At 53.4% G+C, this 24,449-nt stretch overlaps 1 protein-coding gene across 7 annotated transcripts; it reads right to left on the reverse strand.

Moving 5' to 3' along the window:
* Window positions 1–3,788: 3,788 nt before the first annotated feature.
* Window positions 3,789–24,061, reverse strand: ORAI2 (ORAI calcium release-activated calcium modulator 2). 7 transcript variants are annotated; one of them, XM_008982033.5, is made up of 4 exons: window positions 23,922–24,061; window positions 20,632–20,740; window positions 16,603–16,840; window positions 3,789–8,204 (listed from the first exon to the last, which is right to left on the reverse strand). In XM_008982033.5, the coding sequence occupies exons 2-4, from the start codon at window positions 20,637–20,639 to the stop codon at window positions 7,665–7,667; spliced, it is 786 nt and encodes a 261-aa protein (XP_008980281.3). In that variant the 5' UTR covers window positions 20,640–20,740; window positions 23,922–24,061; the 3' UTR covers window positions 3,789–7,664. The 7 variants fall into 7 exon arrangements, with proteins under 7 accessions (XP_008980281.3, XP_035136367.3, XP_078211668.1 ...); XM_035280476.3 differs by having other exon boundaries at window positions 20,632–20,763; XM_078355542.1 differs by having other exon boundaries at window positions 16,586–16,840; window positions 20,632–20,763.
* Window positions 24,062–24,449: the final 388 nt, after the last annotated feature.

Consider the following 24,449-nt stretch of genomic DNA (forward strand, 5'->3'; position numbering starts at 1 on the left):
GCTTGTCACCTTCTAGGACGCCAAGCGGCTGTTCCCTTGTGATGGGGCTGTGTGTGTGGTGGGGGCTTACCTGGGTCAGGTGGCTGCTCTGCTGTCCCTGTGGCCGGGCGAGGGGCAGGCTGTGGAGGCTGAGGGAGTGGCCTGGACCCGCATGGCCAGCCTTCCCTCCCACCACTGTGGGACAAAATGTTCATTTCCCTGCCACCTGCTGGGAACTAAATCCAGGGAACAGGAAAGTTTTGAGGCCAGCACTGCTCTTAACAGTCACCCCCAGAACCCTCTGGAAGCTGTAACGCTCGGAGCTGTGCACCGTCTATAAAGGAACATCCTGCCAGGGGCGGTGGCTTATGCCTGTAATCCCAGCACTTTGGGAGTCTGAGGTGGGCGGATCATGAGGTCAGGAGTTCCAGACCAGCCTGGCCAAGACTGTGAAACCCGTCTATACTAAAAATGCAAAAATTAGCCGGGCTGTAATCCCAGCTACTCAGGAGGCTGAGGCAGGAGAATCACTTGAACCCTGAAGGCAGAGGTTGCAGTGAGCCAAGATCGTACCACTGTGCTCAAGCCTGGGCGACAGAGTGAAACTCCATCTCAAAAAAAAAAGCGTCTCAGCCGCTGGGCCCCATGGAGGGCTGAAGAGCCCAGCACAGCCCCAGGGGAGAGGCTGCCGGGTTTCTAGCTGCTGCGAGAGCCCAGCCACCGGGTGTGTGGGAGTGGCTCCTGGGCCACCTTGAGTTGGGCCGGAGCTCCATCTGATCCTCACTGCACTTGAGCAGATAAGCCAGCCCGTGGTCCACTCTCGAGGGAGCCAGTGCAAGGTCTCTGTCCCTGACAGGCTGGGCTGGCCCCTGCAGGAGGCTCCAGCAATGCAGGGCTCCATGGTGAGGGACATCTGGAGAACGAGGCACAGAGACATCGAGGGGAGAGGCCTGCAGAGGCCTGGGGACACTGTGGAGCAAAGAAACCTCTATCCCCAGGGTCCCCCCATGCTGGCCCTTCCAGCACTCCTCACAACACACTTTAGGAAACTCCATTACCTGGTAAGTTTGGGGGCACCCAGAGTTGGGTCTGTCCTTGAAGCTGTGACACGAAGACCCACGACACCTCACCCAACAAGGATGGGGCTGGGGAAGGCCGCGCCGGGATGCTTCTGCCACAGGCTGGCCCCTGGTACACTGCTCCATAGCCTCGTATGCTTCCTTTTCCTTTTTTTTTTTTTCCTTGAGATGGAGTTTCGCTCTTGTTGCCCAGGCTGGAGTGCAGTGGCACGATCTCAACTCACTGCAACCTCCGTCTTCCCAGGTTCAAGTGATTCTCCTGCCTCAGCCTCCCAAGTAGCTGGGATGACAAGCATTTGCCACCATGCCCAGCTAACTTTTTCGTATTTTTAGTAGAGACGGGTTTCACTGTGTTGGTCAGGCTGGTCTCAAACTCCTGACTTTGTGATCCGCCCACCTCAGCCTCCCAAACTGCTGGGATTACTGGCATGAGCCACCGTGCCCAGCCTGTTTTTTTTCTTTTTTGGAGGTAGGATCTTGCTCTGTTGCCCAGGCTGGAGTGCAGTGGTGCCATGGCTCACTGCAGCCTGAAACTCCTGGGCTCAAGTGACCCTCCCACCTCAGCCTCCCAAAGCACTGGTGTGAGCCACCATGCCCAGCCTGCTCCACTGTTTCTGACGGGCTGGGCCCCCGGAGCCACCGCCTACAGGGTGACATCTGCTTACCCCATGTTTTGGGTAGCTGTTTCCACATCGGGCAACACACTCCTCAGCAGACCAGGCTGCCTGCTCTCATGCTCTTGGAGCTTCAAGCAAGGGGACAGTGAGGCATTGGCCTGTGGACACACCTGATGGGGAAGTGCCAGCTCTGAGGGCGGCTTCCAGAGACATCCCATGCCAGAGCCGGCCAAACGGGGTCTCAGCTGACATTCCCCGGCGGCTTCGGAAGGACTTTCAGAAACGAGCACAGCAGGCTTGTTCAGAGTGGCAGGTGGTGAGGCTGAGGCCAGGGACAGGGTCAAGCTTCATCCGAGGCCCATTCTCTGGGGTTATTCCTGCCTCAATTTGTGTTGAGCCGGCTTGTCCCCTATCCCAAAGTACCCATGGGTGTGTGGGCCACAGACAGGCTGGGAAAGGGTTTAAGACAAGGTCTCACTTTTGTCACCCAGGCTGGAGTGCAGTGGCACAATCTTGGCTCACTGTAGCTTCCACCTCCCTGGGCTCAGATGATCCTCCCACCTCAGTATCCCTAGTAGCTGGGACTACAGGCATGTGCCACCAAGCCTGGCTAATTTTTGTATTTTTGTGCAGACAGGGTCTCGCTATGATGCCCAGGCTGGTCTCGAACTCCTTGGCTCAAGTGATGCACCCACCTCGGCCTCCCTAAGTGCCAGGATTACAGGTATGAGCTACAAGTTAGCAGGTTCTACATAGGTCTCAGATCCTGTCTGGGCCTTGCCCTGCTGGCTCCCACCAGGGCTCTACAGCATTTAAGGCAAAAAGTCTTGGGCCAGGGCCGGGCGTGGTGGCTCACACCTGTAATCCAAGCACTTTGGAGGCCAAGGCGGGTGGATCACCTGAGGTCGGGAGTTCAAGACCAGCCTGACCAACATGGTGAAACCCCGTCTCTAAAAAAATAAGGGCCGAGCGTGGTGGCTCAACCCTGTAATCCCAGCACTTTGGGAGGCCGAGGTGGGTGGATCACAAGGTCAAGAGATCGAGACCTTCCTGGTCAACATGGTGAAACCCCGTCTCTAACTAAAAATACAAAAAATTAACTGGGCACAGTGGCGCGTGCCTGTAATCCCAGCTACTCAGGAGGCTGAGGCAGGAGAATTGCCTGAACCCAGGAGGAGGAGGTTGTGGTGAGCCGAGATCGCGCCATTGCACTCCAGCCTGGGTAACAAGAGCAAAACTCTGTCTATAAAAATAAATAAATAAATAAATAAAATAAACATTAAATAAGTAAATAAATAAATGTCTTGGGCCGGAAGCAGTGGCTCACACCCGTAATCCCAGCACTTTGGGAGGCCAAGGCAGCAGGATCACTTGAGACCAGCCTGGCCAACATGGTGAAACCCCATCTCTACTAAAAATACAAAAGTTAGCCAGGCATAGTGGCAGATACCTGTAATCCCAGCTACTTGGGAGGCTGAGGCAGAATTGCTTGAACCTGGGAGGTGGAGGTTGCAGTGAGCTCAGATCGTGACACTACACTCTGGCCTGGGCAACAGGGCAAGACTCCATCTTGGAAAACAACAACAAAAAAAGGCTGCCTGGTGCTTCCTCATCAGTGTCACCAGCCCACAGGAGAGACTCACCTGTTCCTGCTGCCTGACTGGAGAGGCTGGAGAATGTCCCAAGGTGACTAGAGCTCCGATGGCTTCTCCTGAAGGGACTGGGGGGACCTCCAAGCCAACCCTGTCCAGACGGGCTCTGTTGTCGCTCAGCCACCCTCTGGGGCTGCCCCTTCTTTTGTTGCTGGAAAGAGGGTCTTGTCTGGGAGGGGAAGTGGCAGGCAGAGGCACCCTGAGTTCTCGGGGCCCCACCTGGCGGGAGCCCCACAGCAGCGTGTCTGGGCATGAGTACCCTGCCTCCATGCTAGAGATGTCCACGCCCCCTCGCTGGGGCAGCCTGGGAGTGACCAGTGACCAGGAGAAGGCCTGGGAGCACTCCAGGAGAACAGTCTCGAGCCGCAATGTGGGTCCCCCCACGCAGCAGAGGCCAGGGGACAGCCAGGGGCTGTGGTTTATCCCCTCTGCCCACAGCATCCCCCCAAGAACAGAAAGACTTTGAATAGCATCACGAGTTTATTCCGTTTCACCCAAGGCAAGTGTTTTAAAAGCCCGCACACAGGACAGTGGATGAGTTTGCCGCAGGTGACCTACAGAACGCCATGCACAGATCATCAGCACGAGGCAGGAAGGGGCTGCAGGTGAGCCTGCATCCACTCAGCCTTAAGTGGTCCTCAGCAGACCCGCCTAGAAGACGCTAAAACACGTTCTGCCTTCCAAGTTTCTAAAACAGAAACAGCGGTGTTTTGAAACATGTGGTCAGATGCTAAACGGAGTGGGTGTCCCACGTGGGAGGGGCCTTGGCATGTCTAGGCACCAGGAAGGATGTGCTCCAAATTAGGACAGGCCCCGGCTGGCTCCAGGGCACACTGAGGCAGAGGCCCCTGTTTTTGTTTTTTGTTTTTTTTCAGACAGTCCCGCTCTGTCACCCAGGCTGGAGTGCAGTGTCATGATCTCAGCTTACTGCAACCTCTGCCTCCTGGGTTCCAGCGATTCTCTTGCCTCAGCCTCCCTAATCTAGCTGGGATTACAGGCGTGTCACCATGCCCAGCTAATTTTTATATTTTTAGTAGAGACGGGGTTTCAACATGTTGGCCAGGCTGCTCTCCCACTCCTGACCTCAGGCGAGCCTCCTGCCTTGGCCTCCCAAAGCGCTGGGATTACAGGCGTGAGCCACCACGCTCAGCCAGGCCTCTGTTCTTAAACACTCTTCAAAGCCGGGCTAAACCTCAGCAAACCGAATTTCTAGGCTGCAGTGGCGTTCCCCATCGCCCTCCGACTGCAGCTCAGCCTCCATCTCCCCACACGCTCTGCGGCGACCCCAGTTTCCTCTCTCAGCCCCACGGCCCTACCCATGGTCGCTGGTATTCCCACAGCAAGGGCTTGCCTCATGCCTCTGAACTAGAGAGCCTGGAGCTGGATAACAAGAACTCTAGAAGAGACAGAACAAGGCCTTTCTTTGCCTGTGAAAATGATAGGAAAAAAAATAATTAAAAAAAAAAAACAAAACAGAACAAGAAATTCCAAGACTGTCATCCTCCTAATCAGAGGGCTAGACTTGGATGTGGCTCTGTCCCCACCCACATGCCACCATCACTGGGCACCTAATACCTGTCTGGATGCTGCCAGGCCAAGAGCTCTGCCTGGGGACCAGGTGCAGTAACTGGCCCCCAGATGGCACTGAACATGTGTTCCACGGTCTGAGGAATGTGGCATTGGGTGAGCAGGGACACAGATGGTCCAGGAAGGTGGGCAGCAGAAGGCCCGGCAGGGCCCTTCCCAAAAGGGTCAAGCCAGAGTAAGGGGCAGCTGCCCCTCCCAGCCGGGGGGAGCCACTGGTTTAGAATAGCTGGCTCATCTTGTCCCTGCCAGGACCCAAAGCCACTGCCTTGGAGGGACGCTGACATGCTTTTTTTTTTGAGACAGGGGTCTCACTCTGTCACCCAGGCTAGAGTGCAGTGGCATGATCTCGGCTCACTGCAATCTCCACCTCCTGGGTTCAAGCAATTCTCCTGCCTTAGCCTCCCAAGTAGCTGGAACTACAGGCGAGTGTCACCATGCCTGGCTAATTTTTTGTATTTTTAGTAGAGACGGGGTTTCACCATGTTGGCCTGGCTGGTCTCGAACTCCTGAACTCAAGTTATCTGCCTGCCTTGGCCTCCCAAAGTGTTGGGATTACAGGCATGTGCCACCACACCTAGCCAGTGGCACAATCATAGTTCACTGTGGCCTTTACTTCCCAGGCTCAAGCAATCCTCCCACCTCAACCTCCCAAGTAGCTGGAACTACAGGTGTGCACCATCACGCCCGGCTAATTTATTTTATTTATTATTATTGTTTGAGACAGAGTTTTGCTCTGTTGCCCAGGCTGGAGTACAGTGGCATGATCTTGGCTAACTGCAACCTCCGCCTCCTGGGTTCAAGCAGTTCTCCTGCCTCAACCTCCCGAGTAGCTGGGATTACAGGTACCCGCTACCATACCTGACTAAGTTTTTTTATTTTTACTAGAGACAGTCTCACCATGTTGTTGCCAAGGCTGGTCTTGAACTGCTGACCTCAAGTGATCTGTCTGCCTCAGCCTCCCAAAGTGATAGGATTACAGGCGTGCCACTGTGCCCAGTCTGGCTAATTTAAAATAATTTTTTTTAGCGATGGGGTCTTGCTATGTTGCCCAGGCTAATCTCGCACTCCTGGGCCCAAGTGATCCTCCCTCCTCGGCCTCCCAAAGTGCTGAGATGACAGGCGTGAGCCACCTTGCCTGGCTGATATTGACATTCTTTAGCAAAGCAAACACACAAGAGGTAAAACTGTAAGAGGCGTTTCTACAGGCTGCTGGAAAGTACAGATGTGCTGGAGGGCAAGGGTCACAGACAGTTGTGTGCAGGGGACACAAAGGATGCACCTCTCAGAAGACATGGGGCTCTGGCCCCCGGGGATGCCACAGCTTTCTCGTGGGGACCCTCAGCGCGGCTCCCCAAGGGCCCCTCAGCACAGGGGACTGCGTGTCAGGGTCTCTGTTCTCCGTGGCAGTCACATTTCCAGAGACCCCGACCAGGCCACCCAGAATTCCACAGCACGGCCGACCCAGACCCTGCTGAGAGCTTCAGCTTTTACAAGAGATGTGCTCGGAGCATGAAGAAGCCCACTGACTATTTTTTTTTTTTAACCAAATTCCACTCTTGTTGCCCAGGCAGGAGTGCAATGGCATGATCTCAGCTCACTGCAACCTCCCCTTCCTGGGTTCAAGCAATTCTGCCTCAGCCTCCCGAGTAGCTGGGATTACAGGCACCCGCCACCATGCCTAGCTAATTTCTGTATTTTTAGTAGACAGGGTTTCACCATGTTGGCCAGCTGGTCTCGAATTCCTGACCTCAGGTGATCCACCCGCCTCGGCCTTCCAAAGTGTTGCGATTACAGGCACGCGCCACTGCGCCCGGCCCCAGTATTTATGAGAACAAGACAAGGCATGGGTGGCCGTCCAGGTTACAGCTGGAGGAGGGGGTAAAGGAGGTTGGTTGTATAAGCAGCTCAGGGCAGCTAGTGCTGCGGTGTGCGTGTGCAGCCCAGGAGCGTGGCTTCAGGTCTACCAGATGCCCTCAGGGACAAGGCCAGGACCCACACTGCACGGCACAGTCACTGTGTAGGCCCGGACCCAGTGTCGGCTGAGAGGCCTGGAGGCGTCTTGCCTCCCCTGTAGTCACTCGGTGTCATAACAAGGAGGGCACCCATTTGGCCTGGGCCGACCCCTGGCCCCACTACCCACAGGCCAGGCCAATGGCCTTGGCTAGACAGGAAGTCCCCCGGGCTGTCCCCTTGCTGCCTGGGGCCCAGGCAACCCCGAGGCCAAGGAACCAGCGTAGCTTTGCCCCTATGCTCTTAGCAACACTATCCCTCGTTGAACCAGACGGCTCCAACTTAGGAGAGAAGTCATCCAGTTCTTACAGCATTAAGACAAGAGGAAAACTTTGGTCTCTTTTTTTAAGACGGAGTCTTGCTCTGTCCCCCAGGCTGGACTGCAGTGGTGCCATCCTGGCTCACTGCAATCTCCGCCTCCTGGGTTCAAGCGATTCTCCTGCCTCGGCCTCCCAAGTAGCTGGGACTATAGGTGCCCACCACCACACCTGGCTAACTTTTTGTGTTTTTAGTAGAGACGGGGTTTCACCATGTTGGCCAGGATGGTCTCGAGCTCCTGACCTCATGATCCGCCTGCCTCGGCCTCCAAAGTGCTGGGATGACGGGCATGAGGCACAGTGCCCTGGGAAAACTTTGGTCTTGAACTATCCGGCAGCCTTGCAAAATCTCTGTATCTAACAAATGCCTGCCGATGCGGCTCCAGGGCATAGGCCCACCGCACCCCTCCCCGGGCCGGCCCCTCACACGACCTGCAGGCTGCGCTCGTGCCCGTCCAGCTGCACCTTGAGCTTGTGCAGCTCCTCGATCTCGCGGTTGTGGCGCTCCGTTTTGTGGCGCACCAGGGAGCGGTAGAAGTGGATGGTGAAGACCACGAAGATGAGGCCCACGGGCACCATGATGATGGTGGACACTAGGGCGGCCTGCCAGCCTGTGTGGCTGCCGGGGCTGGGCGGGGGACCAGACTGGCGCCGGGCGTCCACGGGGAGGAACTTAATCCAGCAGAGCAGCACCACCTCGGCCAGGAAGAGCAGGATGCCGAGCACGGTGGAGAAGCCCCAGGCCAGCTCGATGTAGGGGTGCATGCGCTCGTGCGGGGACTCGCTGATGGAGTTCAGGTTGTGGATGTTGCTCACGGCCTCCACGTTGGGCAGGATGCAGGTGCTGATGAGGAGGGCGAACAGGTGCACGGCCACCAGCACAGTGGTGCAGGCGCTGAAGGCAATTAGCAGTGGCCGCGGGTACTGGTACTGCGTCTCCAGCTGCACCTCCACCATGGCCACCTGCGGGGACAGCGGACGGCTGGGACTGGGTGCGGGGAGGGCAGGGCAGGGGCTGGGCTGGGTTCCTTGGGGAACAGGGCCATGGGAGCCCTGGACTTGCCTACTGGTGGGACTCACCCATGTTCTGGGTCCTTGAAGACCAGAGGGCATCCTCCTCACTGATCAAATATTTCACATTTTCCTTTGTTTTAATTAGCTAAAGAAGACCGCACTGAGAAAAAATCTAAACGGTACAGAAGAGGCTGGTGCAGTGGCTCACGCCTCTAATCCCAGCACTTTGGGAGGCTGAAGCTGGTGGATCACTTGAGGCCAGAAGTTAGAGACCAGCCTGGCCAACATGTTGAAACCCAGTATCCACTAAAAATACAAAAATTAGCCAGGCATGGTGTCGTGGCCCTGTAATCCCAGCTACTCAGGAGGCGGAGGCAGGAGAATCACTTGAACCCTGGAGACGGAGGTTGCAGTGAGCCAAGATCACGCCACTGCACTCCAGCCTGGGCCACAGAGCGAGACTCTGTCTCAAAACAGGCTGGGCTTGATGGCTCACACCTGTAATCCCAGTACTATGGGAGGCCTAACAGGTGGATCACCTGAGGTCAGGAGTTCAAGACCAGCCTGGCCAACTGGTGAAACCCCATCTCTACACACAAAACTTAGCTGGGCGTGGTGGCGCAAACCTGTGGTCCCAGCTACTTGAAAGACTGAGGCAGGAGAATTGCTTGATCCTGAGAGGCGGAGGTTGCAGTGAGCCGAGATGGCACCACTGCACTCCAGCCTGGGCAACCGAATGAGACTCCATCTCAAAAAAAAAAAAAGAAAAAAAACAAAACCAAAAAAAGCCATAAAAGTTAATAAAAAGAAAAAAACACAAAAGTTAAAAACTGGCCGGGTGCAATGGTTTATGCCTATAATCCCAGTGGTTTGGGAGGCTGAGGCAGGAAGGTTGCCTGAGGCCAGGCATTCAGGATGCTGTGAGCTGTGATCACACCACTGCACTTCAGCCTGGGCGGCGGAGTGAGACCTCGCCTCTACAAAAAAAGGAAACTGACCTTTCAGGCGTGGTGACTCATGTCTGTAATCCAGCACTTTGGGTGGCAGAGGAGGGAGGATCACTCGAGCCCCGGAGTTTGAGACCAGCCAGGGCAACATAGTGAGAGCCCATCTCTACCAAAAAAAAAAAAAAAAAAAAAAGGGAAACTGACCTTTTAAAAGACAACAAATGACGCCGGGCGCAGTGGCTCATGCCTGTAATCCCAGCACTTTAGGAGGCCAAGGTGGGCTGATCACTGGAGGTTGGGAGTTTGAGACCAGCCTGACCAACATGGAGAAACCCTGTCTCTCCTAAAAATACAAAATTAGCCAGGAGTGGTGGTACATGCCTGTAATCCCTGCTACTCGGGAGGCTGAGGCAGGAGAATTGCTTGAATCTGGGAGGTGGAGGTGGTGAGCCAAGATTGCACCACTGCACTCCAGCCTGGGCAACAAGAGTGAAACTCTGTCTCAAACACACACACACACACACACACACAATTGGAACTGCCAACTCAGAGCTGCACACCTGGATGGCATCAGACAGACCACACTGTGCCTCCTCCGTGGAGACCAAAAACCCTGGGAGAAACGGAATCTTGAAAGCCCAGGAAAGGGGATAGAAGTGAGGCCGAGGGTGAGGAGGGAGGCTGTGGAAAGGAGGCGTGGCTGGGTGTCCTAAGGAAGCAAAAGTCAGCCACAGTTGGAGGTTACAGCAAGGACTGTCTAAGGCAGAAAAGCCAAGTGCCGGCAGTTCTGCATGGTGTCTTGAACTGTCAGGTCGGCCGGGCGCAGCGGCCCATGCCTGCCATCCCAGCACTTTGGGAGGCCAAGGCACGCGGATCACTTGAGGTCAGGAGTTCAAGACCAGCCTGGCCAACATGGAGAAACCCCATCTCTACTAAAAATACAATTAGCCGGGCGTGGTGGCGGGCGCCTGTACTTGCAGCTACTTGGGAGGCTGAGGCAGGAGAATCACTTGAACTCGAGAGGAGGAGGTTGCTATGAGCTGAGATCGTGCCACTGCACTCCAGCCTGGGTGACAGAGCAGGACTCTGTCTCATTTAAAAGAAAGAAAAAAAAGAGCCTTTTCTTCCAGTAATTCGCCAAAATGACAAACACAAAGGGAAAGCGGAGAGGCGCTCGATGCACGTTCTCCAGGCCTTTCAGAAAATGTGGAGTTGTTCCTTGGGCCACGTATATGCGAATCTATAAGAAAGGTGATACTGTAGACATCAAGGGAACGGGTACTGTTCAAAAAGGAACGCCCCACCAATGTTATCATGGCAAAACTGGAAGAGTCCACAGCGTTCCCCAGTATGCTGTTGGCATTGTTGTAAACAGACAAGTTAAGGGCAAGATCCTTGCCAAGAGAATTATTGTGCGTATTGAGCACATCAAGCACTCTGGGAGCCGAGATTGCTTTCTAAAACGTGTGGAGGAAAATGATCAGAAAAAGAAAGAAGCCAAAGAGAAAGGTACCCGGGTTCAACTGAAGCGCCAGCCTGCGCCAGCCAGAGAAGCGCACTGTGTGAGAACCAGTGAGAAGGAGCCTGAGCTGCTGGAACCTCTTCCCTATGAATTCATGGCATAATAGGTGTTAAAAAAAATTTAAAACCTCTGGACTGAAAAAAAAAATAAGAAAAAAAAAAGTCAGGGGAAGATTCTTCTACGCACAGTTTCCCTCCCAGACCTGAGCCATCCTATTTTAAAAAATAACTCAGGTCAGATGTGGTGGCTCATGACTGTAATCCCAGCACTTTAGGAGGCCGAGGGAGGCAGATCACCTGAGGTCAGGAGTTCGAGACCAGCCTGGCCAACATAGGAAAACTGTCTCTATTAAAAATATAAAATGAGCCGGGCACAATGGTGCATATGCCTGTGATCCCAGCTACTGGGGAGGCTGAGGCAGGAAAATCGCTTGAACCTGGGAGGCAGAGGTTGCAGTGAGCTGAGATTGCACCACTGCACTCCAACCTGGGAAACAGAGTGAGACAAATAAATAAATGAATTAAATTAAAAATAACTCAGGAGGCTGGGCCCCGAGTTGGAGGCTGCAGTGAGCCATGATTGCACCACTGCACCACAGCCTGGGCAACAGAGCAAGATCCTGGTTGGGAAAAGATAAAATGAAATATATGAACAAATATATATATGAAGATTTCATAATATCCTTCAGCAACTACCACCTCTTAGAAGCTCATCCCTTCACCTCAATTTCAGTTATGATAGACTTCCTAGATGAAAGAAGATATGGAAGTCCTAGTGGACCAGAGCTGAACAGCAACTCAGCAGTAACATGGCTGGGGCCACTGTGAAATGTATTCAAAAACCAGTAGCCACAGAACATGGGCTAGGGGGTGGTTGTTCTCAGTGTGGCCCTGGGTTAGCTATGGTCACCTCAAAGGGTATGGCGCAACCAAAGGATATTGCAAACCACAGAGGCCTCCAAGATAGGAAAGAAAGATGATTATGAGGTAGAGGACGACGCTTGCAAAAAGTGGTTTTGTTCCACCTCAAGAGGAGAAAAGGGGCTGGGCGCAGTTGCTCACTCTCCTGACCTCAGCACTTTGGGAGGCTGAAGCAGGAGGATCACTTAAGGCCAGGAGTTCAAGAACAGCCTGGGCAACAAAGCGAGACCCCATCTCTATTAAAAAAAAAAAAAAAAAAGACTGGAGAAGTTTCTATTATGTGACAGCAAAAAAAAAAAAAAAACAAAAAAACAAAGAAGAAGGAAGGAAGAACGAGAAAGAAGAGGAGGAGGAGGAGGAGGAGGAGGAGGAGGCAATTTTTCACTGTGTTCATGCAGACTTTTTTTTTTTATTTACTTTTTTTTTTTTTTTTTGAGACAGAGTCTCGCTCTGTCTCCAGGTGCCAGGTTGGAGTGCAGTGGTGCCATCTTGGCTCACTGCAACCTCCGCCCCCCACGTTCAAGCAATCCTGCCTCAGCCTCCCGAGTAGCTGGGACCACAGGCATGCGCCACCATGCCCAGCTAATTTTTGTATTTTAGTAGAGATGGAATTTCACTATGTTAGCCAGGATGGTCTCAATCTCTTGACCTCGTGATCCACCCGCCTCAGCCTCCCAAAGTGCTGGGATTACAGGCCTGATGAGCCTCTGCACCTGGCCCTAATTTTTTTTTTTTTAATTGAGACACAGTACTGCTCTGTCATCCAGGCTGGAGTGCAGTGGCCCTATCTCGACTCACTGCAACCTCCACCTCCCAGGTTCAAGCAATTCTCCTGCCTCAGTCTCCCCAGTAGCTGAGACTACAAGCACACACCACCACACCTAATTTTTTGTTTTTGTTTTTTTGCTTTGCGACGGAGTCTTGTTCTGTCACCCAGGCTGGAGTGCAGTGACGTGATCTCAGCTCAGTCCAACCTCTCCCTCCCGGGTTCAAGTGATCCTCTGGCCTCAGCCTCCTGAGTAGCTGAAATTACAGGTGCCTGCCACCAAGCCCGGCTAATTTTTGTATTTTTAGTAGAGACAGGGTTTCACTATGTTGGCCAGGCTGGTCAGAAATTCCTGACCTCAAGTGATCTGCCCGCCTTGGCCTCCTAAAGTGCTGGGATTACAGGCCTGAGCCGCCACGCTCAGCCTATGCAGAGGTTTTATGAGGGGGCCTCAGATCACTGGTTTTGTGTGTTGGAAGAAGGATAAGCATAAAGAAATTAAGCTTCAGGTTAGGCATAAGCAGGTGTTGCTAGACAAAGGAGCAGCTTTGCAATTCTAATGAGGGAAGACACATCACGAAGGGCAAACGCTACCTTGCAGCCTGCAGGTTTGCATGCTCCCCGGTGCCTGCCCTGACTCAGCCATGTTTCTGATGCTTAGGATTTGTCACTTATTTGTCCCTAGCTGCCCTGCAGTCTGCAGAATGATCTGACCTGATGACGCTGTGCTAACCTAATCACGCAGGTGCACTACGGCTCCCCTGCCCACCACCCTGAGTCTCAGCTCCATGCCAGATGGTTCACTTCCTTCCCCTGCAGCTGGTGCTCTGTATCTGTGAATTCCACATCTGCAGATTCAACCAGTTGTGAGTCAAAAAAAATTGAGGGGAAAAACCAAAGTAAAACCACAATATTTCTTCCTTGGCATAAGGTGAGGAAAAAAAGAACAATAAAAAGTAACACACCAACCTGGGCAACAGAGCAGGATCCACCTCTTTTTTTTTTTTTTGAGGTGGAGTCTCGCTCTGTTGCCCAGGCTGGAGTACAGTGGCACAATCTCAGCTCACTGCAACCTCCACCTCCCAAGTTCAAGTGATTTCCTGCCTCGGCCTCTTGAGTAGCTGGGATTACAGGTGCCTGCCATCACACCTGGCTAAGTTTTGTATTTTTAGTAGAGACGGGGTTTCTCCATGTTGGGTCAGGCTGACCGGGCTGGTCTCCAACTCCTGACTTCAGGTGATCCTTGAACCTCAGCCTCCCAAAGTGCTGGGATTACAGGCGTCAGCCACCTTGCCCAGCCAACTTTTTCTTTTAAAATACACCATCAATCTAACAACTGAGGCTCTGGCTTGTAGAAAAACAACTGAGGCCAGGCATGGTGGCTCGAGCCTGTAATCCCAGCACTTTAGGAGGCCAAGGTGCATGGATCACCTGAGGTCAGGAGTTCGAGACCAGTCTGGTCAACACCGTGAAACCCCCATCTCTACTAAGAATACAAAATTAGCTAGGTGGGGTGGCGTGTGCCTGTAGTCCCAGATACTCAGGAGGCTGAGGCAGGAGAATTGCTTGAACCTGGGAGGTGGAGGTTGCAGTGAGCAGGAATCACGCCACTGCAGTACAGCCTAGGTGACAGAGCGAGACTCCATCTCAAAAAAAGAAAAAGAAAAACAAGGGCCGGGCGCGGTGGCTCAAGCCTGTAATCCCAGCACTTTGGGAGGCTGAGGCGGGTCGATCACAAGGTCAAGAGATCAAGACCATCCTGGTCAACCTGGTGAAACCCCGTCTCTACTAAAAATACAAAAAATTAGCTGGGCATGGTGGCGTGCACCTGTAATCCCAGCTACTCAGGAGGCAGAGGCAGGAGAATTGCCTGAACCCAGGAGGCAGAGGTTGTGGTGAGCCGAAATCGCACCATTGCACTCCAGCCTGGGTAACAAGAGCAAAACTCTGTTTTCACATAAGGAAATAGGCTGAACAAGGTGTAATGTCAGCACTTTGGGAGGCCGAAATGGGAAAATCATTTGAGAGTTCAAGACCACAGTGAGTTATGATTGCACCCCTGTACTCCAGTGTAGACAACGGAGCAAAGAACTTGTCTCAAAAAAAAAAAAAATTAGCCAGACATGGTGGCACGTGCCTGTAATTCCAGGTACTCAGGAGGCTGAGGCAGGAGGATGGTTTGAGCCCAGGAAGTGGAGGCTGCAGTGAGCCATGATCATACCACTGCACTCTCCAGCCTGGGCAACAGAGCAAGACCCTGTCTCTAAAAACAAAACAAACAATAAATAAATCACTTCCACTCAATAGGGCCTGTGAGCGCACGGTTGTGTCCTCACTCTGAGTCCTTAACCTGTGGGACAATTCCCTCCAGGGATGTGGGACAATTCCCTCCAGGCCTTTGGGATCAACAGGAGATGGGTCCCTTGTCAGAGCTGCAGCTGACTCTTGTCCTAGGGGATGACTCAGAGAGAAGGCAGCCCAGGAGCCAGGCCAAAAGCTCTGCTGTCACCCTGGAGGCCACATTCCAGGAATGTCTGCGTCCTAACTGGGCCAAACGGATCCAACCCCAGTCAGTCCCCGAGGCCCTGCTCAGATCCCTGAGAGCGCGAAACTTCTGGGTGGTGCCCAAGACAGGGCAGACGTGGGCACCTTTCTTCAGGAAACCCTGTACCATGCAGCGATTTGATTTTATTTAATCTTGTTATTTTTATATTTTTTTATTTTTAGACAGAGTCTTACTCTGTCGCCAGGCTGGAGTGAGGTGCACGATCTCGGCTCACTGCAGCCTCTGCCTTCCGGGTTTAAGCAGTTCTCCTGCCTCAGCCTCCTGAGTAGCTGGGACTACAGGCGCGCACCACCACACCCAGCTAATTTTTTTTTTGTATTTTTAGTAGAGACAGGGTTTCACCATGTTGGCCAGGATGGTCTCAATCCCTTGACCTCGTGATCCACCCACCTTTGCCTCCAAAAGTGCTGGGATTACGGGCATGAGCCACCGTACCTGGCCTTTTAAATTAATTAATTAATTTTGAAAAGAAGTCTCACTCTTACCCAGGCTGGAGTATAGTGGCATGACCTCGGCTCACTGCAACTTCCGGCCTCCCCCAGGTTCAAGCAAGTCTTGTGTCTCAGCCTCCCGAGTAGCTGGGATTACAGGCACCTGCCACCATGCCGAGCTATTGTTTTTGTATTTTTAGTAGACACAGGGTTTCACCGTGTTGGCCAAGCTGGTCTCGAACTCCTGATCTCAAGTGATCCACCAGCCTCAGCCTCCTAAAGTGTTGGGATTACAGGAGTGAGCCATCACACCCGGCTATATTTTATTTGATTGTTTTAGGGATGGGGTTTCGCTCTGACATCCAGGCTGGAGTGCAGTGGTATAATCATAACTCACTGAGGTCTTGGCCTCCTGCCCCAGTCTCCGAAGTAGCTGGGGCTACAGGCGCTCACCACCATGCCCAGCTAATTTATTTATTGAAATTTTGTAAAGACGAGGGTCTCACTATGTTGCCCAGGCTGTTATCAAACTCCTGGCCTCAAGCTATCCTCCCACCTTGGCCTTCCAAAGTGCTGGGATTACAGACATGAGGCACAGCACCTAAGCTACTGTAATTACCCTGCACTGGCCGGGCACGGTGGCTCATGCTTGTAATCCCAGCACTTTGGGAGGCCGAGGAGGGTGGATCACCTGAGGTTAGGAGTTCAAGACCAACCTGGGCAACATGGAGAAACCCCTTCTCTACTGAAAATACAAAAATTAGCCGGGAGTGGTGGCATATGCCAGTAATGTCAGCTACCTAGGAGGCTGAGGCAGGAGAATCGCAGGAACCCAAATACAGAGTCTGCAGTAAGCTGAGATCGTGCCACTGCACTCCAGCCTGGGCGACAGAGCAAGACTTGGTCTCAAAAAAAAAAATTCCCCTGTACTAACCTCCCTCCTTCCTAAGTATTTCCTAAGCAAACACTTGACAGGAACAGGAGAGGGTGCTTTCTGAGGATTCCAGAGCTTGGAGCCCCTTATTCCTGGCACTCCCAGAGCCGTCCCCTTAGAGGAGCTAGGACTTGGGCGGATGCTTCCCAGTGCTTCCCTGCCAGATACTGGAGGAAACGCTTTGGTCCCCGAGGCATCCCAGGACCTCGGTTAGCAAGGCCCATCTGACCAGTGCGCTCCTCACCTCGTGCCCACACTCACCATGGCGAAGCCAGAGAGGAGGGCGGAGGTCCTGCTGGAGGCCTTCAGCTTGGCCCTGCTCAGGTAGAGCTTCCTCCATGACAGGGCCTGCACCGAGTGGTGGTTGGAGGTGACCAGTTCCAGGTAGCTGCGGCGAACCCAGTCCCGGTAATCCATGCCCTTGTGGCTGGGCTCGGGGCAGGCAGGCGTGGAGGGGTCGACAGGCACGTTGAGCTCAGCGCTCATGGTGGGAGCCAGGCTGAGGGTGGGAGAGAGACACACTCAGGCATCCTAGGTTGCTGCGGCCAGGAAGAGCTAGACTCCAAGCCCGTTCAATCTGCAAAGACTGCCGTATACAGCCCCCGCCAGAGCCCAGGGTTTAGAACATGCCCCGGACCTAAAGGTATGTTTGTTGGTTTGCTTTTGAGATAGTATCTCACTCTGTCGCCCAGGCTGGGGTGCAGCAGTGTGATCTCGGCTCACTGCAACCTCCACCTCCTGGGTTCAAGCAATTCTCCTGCCTTAGCCTCTAATTTTTGTGTTTTTAGTAGAGACGGGGTTTCTCCATGTTGGCCAGGTTGGTCTTGAACTCCTGATCTCAAGTGATCCACCTGCCTCAGCCTCCCAAAGTGCTGGGATTACAGGAATGAGCCACCACACCGGGCCCACCAGGGCATAGTTATGAAACCTGGATTTCACTGTTTTGTGTGATTCTGAACATGACAGCTGACCTTTTTGACCTGGCTCCTTCATCTTGAGAATGGGGATATTTCCACCTATAGGACTTTTATTTTATCTATCTATCTATCTATCTATCTATCTATCTATCTATCATCATCATCTATCTATCTATCTGAGACAGAATCTTGCTGTGTCACCCAGGCTGGAGTGCAATGGCGCGATCTCGGCTCACTGCAACCTCTGACTCCCAGATTCTTCTGTCTCAGCCTCCCAAGTAGCTGGGACTACAGGTGTCCACCAACACACCTGGCTAATTTTTGTATTTTTAGTAGAGACCAGGCTGATCTTGAATTCCTGACCTCATGATCCACCTGCCTCAGCCTCCCAAAGCGCTGGAATTACAGGTGTGAGCACAGCGCCTAGCCTATTTATTTTTTAAATAGAGACGGGGTCTCACTGTGTTGCCCAGGCTGGAATGCGGTGGTACCATCATAGCTCACTGCAGCCTCAAACTCCTAGGCTCAAGGGATCCTTCTGCCTCAGCCTCCTGAGGAGCTAGGACCACAAACACAGGACCACGCCTGCTAATTTTTTTTAGATTTTTTCTAGAGACAGGTGTCTCACTATATTGCTCAGGCTGGTTTTGAACTCCTAGCCTCAAGCAACCCTCCCTCTACACCTCCCAAAGTGGTGGGATTACAGGTGTGAGCCATTGCCCCTGGCCTCATCTCTAGGGCTTTTGAACAAGATAACGCACCCGAAGACAAAAAACGTCTTTCAACATGCCAGTCATGGAATAAACATTTCCAAGTAGCTGCTAGTTTCTCAAATCCAACTTAAATTTTATTTTTTTAAACTTAAATTTAAATTTATTTTTTAGACAGTCTCACTCTGTTGCCCAGGCTGGAGTGAAGTGGTACAATTTTAGCTCACTGCAGCCTCTGCCTCGCAGGTTCAAGCCATTCTCCTACCTCAGCCTCCTGAGTAGCTGGGATTACAGGTACATGCCACAATGCCTGGCTAATTTTTTTTCTTTTTTTATTTTTACATGAGGTTCCTTAGCAGTAGAATAATTTTTATATTTTTAGTAGAGACAGGGTTTCATAATGTTGTCCAGGCTGGTCTCGAACTCCTGATCTCAGGTGATCTGCCAGCCTCGGCCTCCCAAAGTGCTGGGATTACAGGTGTGAGCCACCATGCCCGGCCTTCAACTTAAATTTTAATCAGTACAGTTCACCCTAAGAAAAATAGGCTGGGCGCGGTGGCTCAAGCTTGTAATCCCAACACTTTGGGAGGCCGAGGTGGGTGGATCACGAGGTCAAGAGATCGAAACCAACTTGGTGAAACCCCGTCTATACTGAAAATACAAAAAATTAGCTGGGCACGGTGGTGCATGCCTGTAATCCCAGCTACTCAGGAGTCTGAGGCAGAATTGCCTGAACCCAGGAGGCGGAGGTTGCGGTGAGCCAAGATCACGCCATTGCACTCCAGCCTGGGTAACAAGAGCGAAACTCAGTCTCAAAAAAAAAAAAATATTGGGACTTACGTAACTAAAGCCACATCCAAGCTACAAGGGAAACTTTTAGCAAAATGAAAAATGAAATCAGCCAACTCACACGAGCACATTTTAAGGAGAAACAAACGTCGGAGATGCCTGGACTCACACCTGGCAGACATCTGGTTTGACTAACACGGATTAAACATCAGAGGACGTATCTGTCAAGATTTGTGAATTTAAACCTAAATCTCCACTAATCTAAGTAGGGGATTGGCGGTTGCGTGTGTCCCAAGGAGCTGGGCTGCTCGGCCACACGCCAGGATCCAGTTCTTATTAATCTGCAGGGCGTGCTTCAAGGGCTCAGGCACCTGGTGCTTTACTTGGCATCATAAAGAGTAACTTTTCCAGCCTGGCCAACATGGCGAAACCCCGTCTCTACTAAAAATACAAAAATTGGCCAGGCGTGGTGGCTCACACCTGTAATCCCAGCACTTCGAGAGTCTGAGGTGGGCAGATCACCTGAGGTCAGGAGTTCGAGACCAGCCTGACCAACATGGAGAAACCTGTCTCTACTTAAAGAAAACACAAAATTAGCCGGGCATGGTGGTGGATACCTGTAATCCCAGCCACTCAGGAGGCTGAGGCAGGAGAATCACTTGAACCCAGGAGGTGGAGGCTGTGGTGAGCCAAGATGACATCATTGCACTCCAGCCTGAGCAACAAGAGCGAAACTCTGTCTCCAAAAAAAAAAAAAGAAACCAAAAATTAGCTGGGTGTGGTGTCAGGCACCTGTAATCCTGGATACTCAGGAGACTGAGGCAGGAGAATTGCCTGAACCCGGGAGGCACAGGTTGCAGTGAGCTGAGATCTCACCACTGGACTCCAGCCTGGGTGACAGAGCAGGACTCCGTCTCAAAGAAAAAGAAAGAAGGGGCTGGGTACGTTGGCTCACACCTGTAATTCCAGCACTTTGGGAGGCCAAGGTGGGCGGATCACATGGTGAAACCCATCTCTACTAAAATATAAAAAAATTAGCTGGGCACTGTGGTGCCGCCTATAATCCCAGCTACTCAGGAGGCTGAGGCAGGAGAATTGCTTGAACCTGGAAGGCGGAGGTTGCAGTGAGCCGAGAACTCCAGCCTGGCAACAGAACAAGACTCCATCTCAAAAAAAAAAAAAAAAAAAAAAAAAAAAGGTAACTTCTATGTCCAGGCCCACATAGGCCCCACGGAAAGCCTACCTCAGGCTATTACACACAGATCAGTGTTTCTAGGTCTCAGGGAGTGTGGCTGGGGGCGGTGGGTGTAGTAGGGGCTGTTTAGCAGGGTCAGCAGCTGAGGAAATGCCCCAAACTTTGTCTATCCATGCCAGAGTCGAGCCCCTCATAATTGAAAATGCCCTAGGCCGGGCACGGTGGCTCACACCTATAATCCCAGCACTTTGGGAGGCCGAGGCGGGTGGATCGCTAGGTCAAGAGATCGAGACCATCCTGGTCAACATGGTGAATCCCTGTCTCTACTAAAAATACAAAACTTAGCTGGGCATGGTGGCGCAGCCTGTAGTCCCAGCTACTCGGGAGGCTGAGGCAGGAGAATTGCTTGAACCCAGGAGGCGGAGGTTGCAGTGAGCCGAGATCGTGCCATTGCACTCCAGCCTGGGTAATTAGAGCAAAACTCCATCTCAAAAAAAAAAAAATAAAAAAATAAAATGAAAATGCCCTAATTTGGAAATTACACAGGAAGGTGCTAGAGGTGGAAAACAGTCTCGCCTTTCTCTTTTTTCTCTGCCAGGCTACAAAGCCACAGCCTTCCCTGGCCTATGGGACCTCTGGGAACAGTTCTGTGCTATTTCTGCCAGGGGATGCCAATTACCAGGTCATTTATACGAATGCCAGCTCGGGCTCTCGGTCCCATCTCCTCACGCACATCCGTAGCTAGGAGCACCACGTCCAGGCACTTCCATCCCTGGGACGTCTCTTCCCTTGGGGAGAATTCACAGAAACGCTGCAATCCATAGGTTAGCTCCATATAATGAAAAATGCTATCTATAATTTGGAAATTCCTTTTTTCCTCTTCCCCCACCCTCACAGTTAACGGAATTGTGTGTACAGGTCTGAGGAACGGCAGTATAGAGAGAGGGGAGGGGTGAGAAGCTAACCTTTGCTCCTTCTGTCCCCTGTCCTACGTCACATAGGCACTTACCACACTGGGTACTTAAGGATCCAGGATGAAAGAGGCAAGAATTGACGATCTCCCAGTAGGGGAGCAAGATAAAGGGATGCGGGTCAGGAAAAGTGGCTCATGCCTGTCATCCCAGCACTTTGGGAGGCCACGACGGGTGGATCACTAGAGGTCAGGAGTTTCCAGATCAACTTGGACAACATGGTAAAACCCCATCTCAACTAAAAATACAAAAATTAGCTGGGTATGGTGGCATGCACCTGTAATCCCAGCTACTGAGGAGGCTGAGCCAGGAGAATCACTTGAACCCGGGAGGCGGAGGTTGCAGTGAGCCGAGATTGCGCCGCTGCACTCCAGACTGGGTGACAGACCCAGACTTCATCTCAAAAAAAAAAAAGGGGCCAGGTGCAGTGGCTCATTGGGTCATGCCTGTAATCCCAGCACTTTGGAAGGCTAAGGCAGGCAGATCACTTGAGGTCAGGAGTTGGAAACCTGCCTTGCCAACATGGTGAAACAAAAATTAGCCAGGCATGGTGGCGTGCACCTGCAGTCCCAGCTGCTCAGGAGGCTGAGGCAGGAGAATCGCTTGAGCCCAGGAGGCAAATGTTGCAGTGAGCTGAGACTGCACCATCGCACTCCAGCCTGGGTGACAGAGTGAGACTCTGTCTTTTTTTTTTTTTTTTGAGACGGAGTTTCGCTCTTGTTACCCAGGCTGGAGTGCAATGGCACGATCTCGGCTCACCGCAACCTCCACCTCCTGGGTTCAGGCAATTCTCCTGCCTCAGCCTCCTGAGTAGCTGGGATTACAGGCACGCGCCACCATGCCCAGCTAATTTTTTGTATCTTTAGTAGAGATGGGGTTTCACCATGTTGACCAGGATGGTCTCGATCTCTTGACCTCGTGATCCACCCGCCTCGGCCTCCCAAAGTGCTGGGATTACAGGCGTGAGCCACCGCGCCCGGCAAGACTCTGTCTTAAAAAAAAAAGAAAAAGATGAGGGGGTGATTCTCATCCACTGAGCTAAGGCTTCAGCGGAGGGCAGGGGGCTGAGAAGGACTGGCTGCCTCACGCAGAATCCAGGAAAGGGTGCCTGCAGCTAATTACCAGAGAGGGGACACAGACAGATGTAGTGAAGTCAGCCTTGGCAAAGAGGGACCTTCCCTTTGCAGGCCAAAGTGCCTCATGCCTGTAATCCTAGTGCTTTGGGATGCTAAGGTGGGAGGATCACTTGAGGCCAGGAGCTGGAGACCAGCCTAGGCAACATAGTGAGACCTTGTCTCTAAACATAATTGTTTGTTGAGATGAAGTCTTACTGTGTTGCCCAGGCTGCAGTGCAGTGGCGCATTCTCAGCTCCCTGAAAACTCTGCCTCCCACCTCAGCCTCCTGAGCACCTGGGACTACAGGTGCTTGCCACCACGCCTGGTTAATTTTTTGTATTTTCAGTAGACAGGGTTTCACCATCTTGGCCAGGCTCGTCTAGAACTCCTGAGCTCAAGTGATCCACCTACCTCGGCCTCCGTAAGTGCTGGGATTACAGGCATGAAACACTGTGCCCAGCCTCTAAAATGAATTTCTAAAAAGTAAAAAGGGAGCTTTGGCATTCAAGATGGGTTGGAAATGAAAAAAAAAAAAAAAAAAGAGGAAGCTTTCCTCAAAGACAAGACTCGGCCTGCATGGAAGGATTCTGAGACAGGAAGGCAACTCCAGGTGTACCTGTGGGGTGGCTCCCCTCATCCAGGAGATATGGAGGGAAGGCTGGCTGCCACCTGGGGGATGGAGAGGGTAGAGGGGGCAGGGAAATGTAGGGGGAAGACTCTTGGAGGCTGGGGTTGTGGAAGGAGCGAGGGGGTCTGGGCAGCATGACAGGGCGGTGTCCAGCCATAGGAGAACGGAAGGAATCGGTGAGTGTAACAGTCCAGGCACTGCTAGATCATTCTCGTTTGAGATCACAGTTTGACCCAAGGAAATGACTGGCGGACTGAGAGGAGTGGGAGGCAAGGGAGAGCCTGGTCGCCTCCAAACGGAGGAAGCGTGAAGAAGAGGGACGTCTAGGGGCCATCTGTAAGAGTGGGCTGGCTCAGGTCTGAGACGAGGTGAAGAGCTCAGGGCAGTGAGGGCTAAGGGTGGCTTCCAGGGAGTGGCCAGGGCCACATTCCCCTGCCTTGACGGCCAGGTCTCCCAAGCCCCATGAGTGAGGCCCTGCAGATGTCCCCGGGTTGGGTGGGGTTGTGGAGGAAAGGATGTCCGCCTTCCTGGAGCTGGGTCTTGAGACAGGTCTGCAGGTCTGGAAGGAGCAGTCCAGCAGGGGGTTCAAATCCATTCTGTAGGCTCCCAGCGCCAACAGTGTGTGTGCCAGGCCTGGTGGCCCAAGGGAAGGGACAGAGTCTCGGCCCCACACTGGATCTCAGGCAGGGGGTGGGGTGGGGCAGGATGGAGCCCCGCACTTCTGTTAGGTGGCACAGACCCTAGAGGATGCTCCGGGACTGAACCGTGTGGGATTTTTTTTTGCTTTTGCTTTAACAAGCAGTCAGAGAAAACAGGTCTTGTAGAATAATGCGATCCCCCCCTAAAGATGAGCGATTTTCCCTGGCTGGCCTGTTGGATACATTTCTAGAGGGCGGTTTAGAGTTTGACTTCCTCAAAGCATCTGGGGCACCAGCAATGGCGAGTATCTCTCTCCAGTAGGCGGGCCTCCCAGGGGCACCCACCTGCATCCCTGTCCCTCCCCCAGGGACGCCTGGGTGACCGGACCCGGCTGGGACCCGGCTGCGGCCCCAACCCTGATCCTCCTCTGGGCACCGCACCCCGCCAGGGATCTCGCAGGGTGGGGGTCACCAATCCTGGATGGGTGGTGACCGCGCCCTCACAGCCCCACGGTCGTCCCCTTTCCCGCAGAGCAATTCCGCCACCCCCAAGCCGCAGGGGACCCCGCTCCCCGCACCAGCCCTCCCTCCCCCCCCACCCCGCCACCGCACTCACCGGAGCTGCCCTCGCCCTGCCCGGCTCTGCTCCCGCCCGGGCTGCGTGGCCGCGTGGCCTGTGGCCCGTGGCCCAGTGGCCGGGGCCGGGGCGCCGAGCACGGCCCCCTCCCTCCTTCCGCCGGTCGCGCGGGGTCCCCCGGCCCCGCCTCCGCCCCGCCCCCGCAGCCGCCGCAGCCGCTGTCAAGGCAACCAGGCGCCGCCGCCACGTGACCCCGTCCGCTGGGGAGCCGCGGCCACGTCACTTGCCGGGCCGGGAGGGGCGGGGCTGGCGGCGCCTCCTCGGGGTGTGGCGCCCCACCCGGGACCACGCCGAGATCGCGCTCTGAGGAGGAGCAGGGGAGGTGGGAAGACCCCGACCCGCCCGCATCCCTCCTGCCCCAGCTCCTGTTCCCGGCCCCCGCTCCGGGAGTCAAAGCGAGGCACCCCGCCCCATTGAGGGTCCGGCTACCCACAGACCAAGAGCTGGGCTCTTCCTGCCCCTGGGTCCGGGCGCAGAAGGGGAGTCGGGAGGGGGGTGCCCAGCATT

This window comes from Callithrix jacchus, chromosome 2, assembly GCF_049354715.1.
Source record: "Callithrix jacchus isolate 240 chromosome 2, calJac240_pri, whole genome shotgun sequence".
NCBI lineage: Eukaryota > Metazoa > Chordata > Mammalia > Primates > Cebidae > Callithrix > Callithrix jacchus.

Bases quoted from the DNA above. Each gene is read 5' to 3' on its own strand.
- ORAI2 (XM_008982033.5), bottom strand. The intron at 8,205-16,602 runs GTGAGTGTGGGC...CTGTCCCCGCAG, and splicing joins TCCTCTCTGGCTTCGCCATG to GTGGCCATGGTGGAGGTGCA.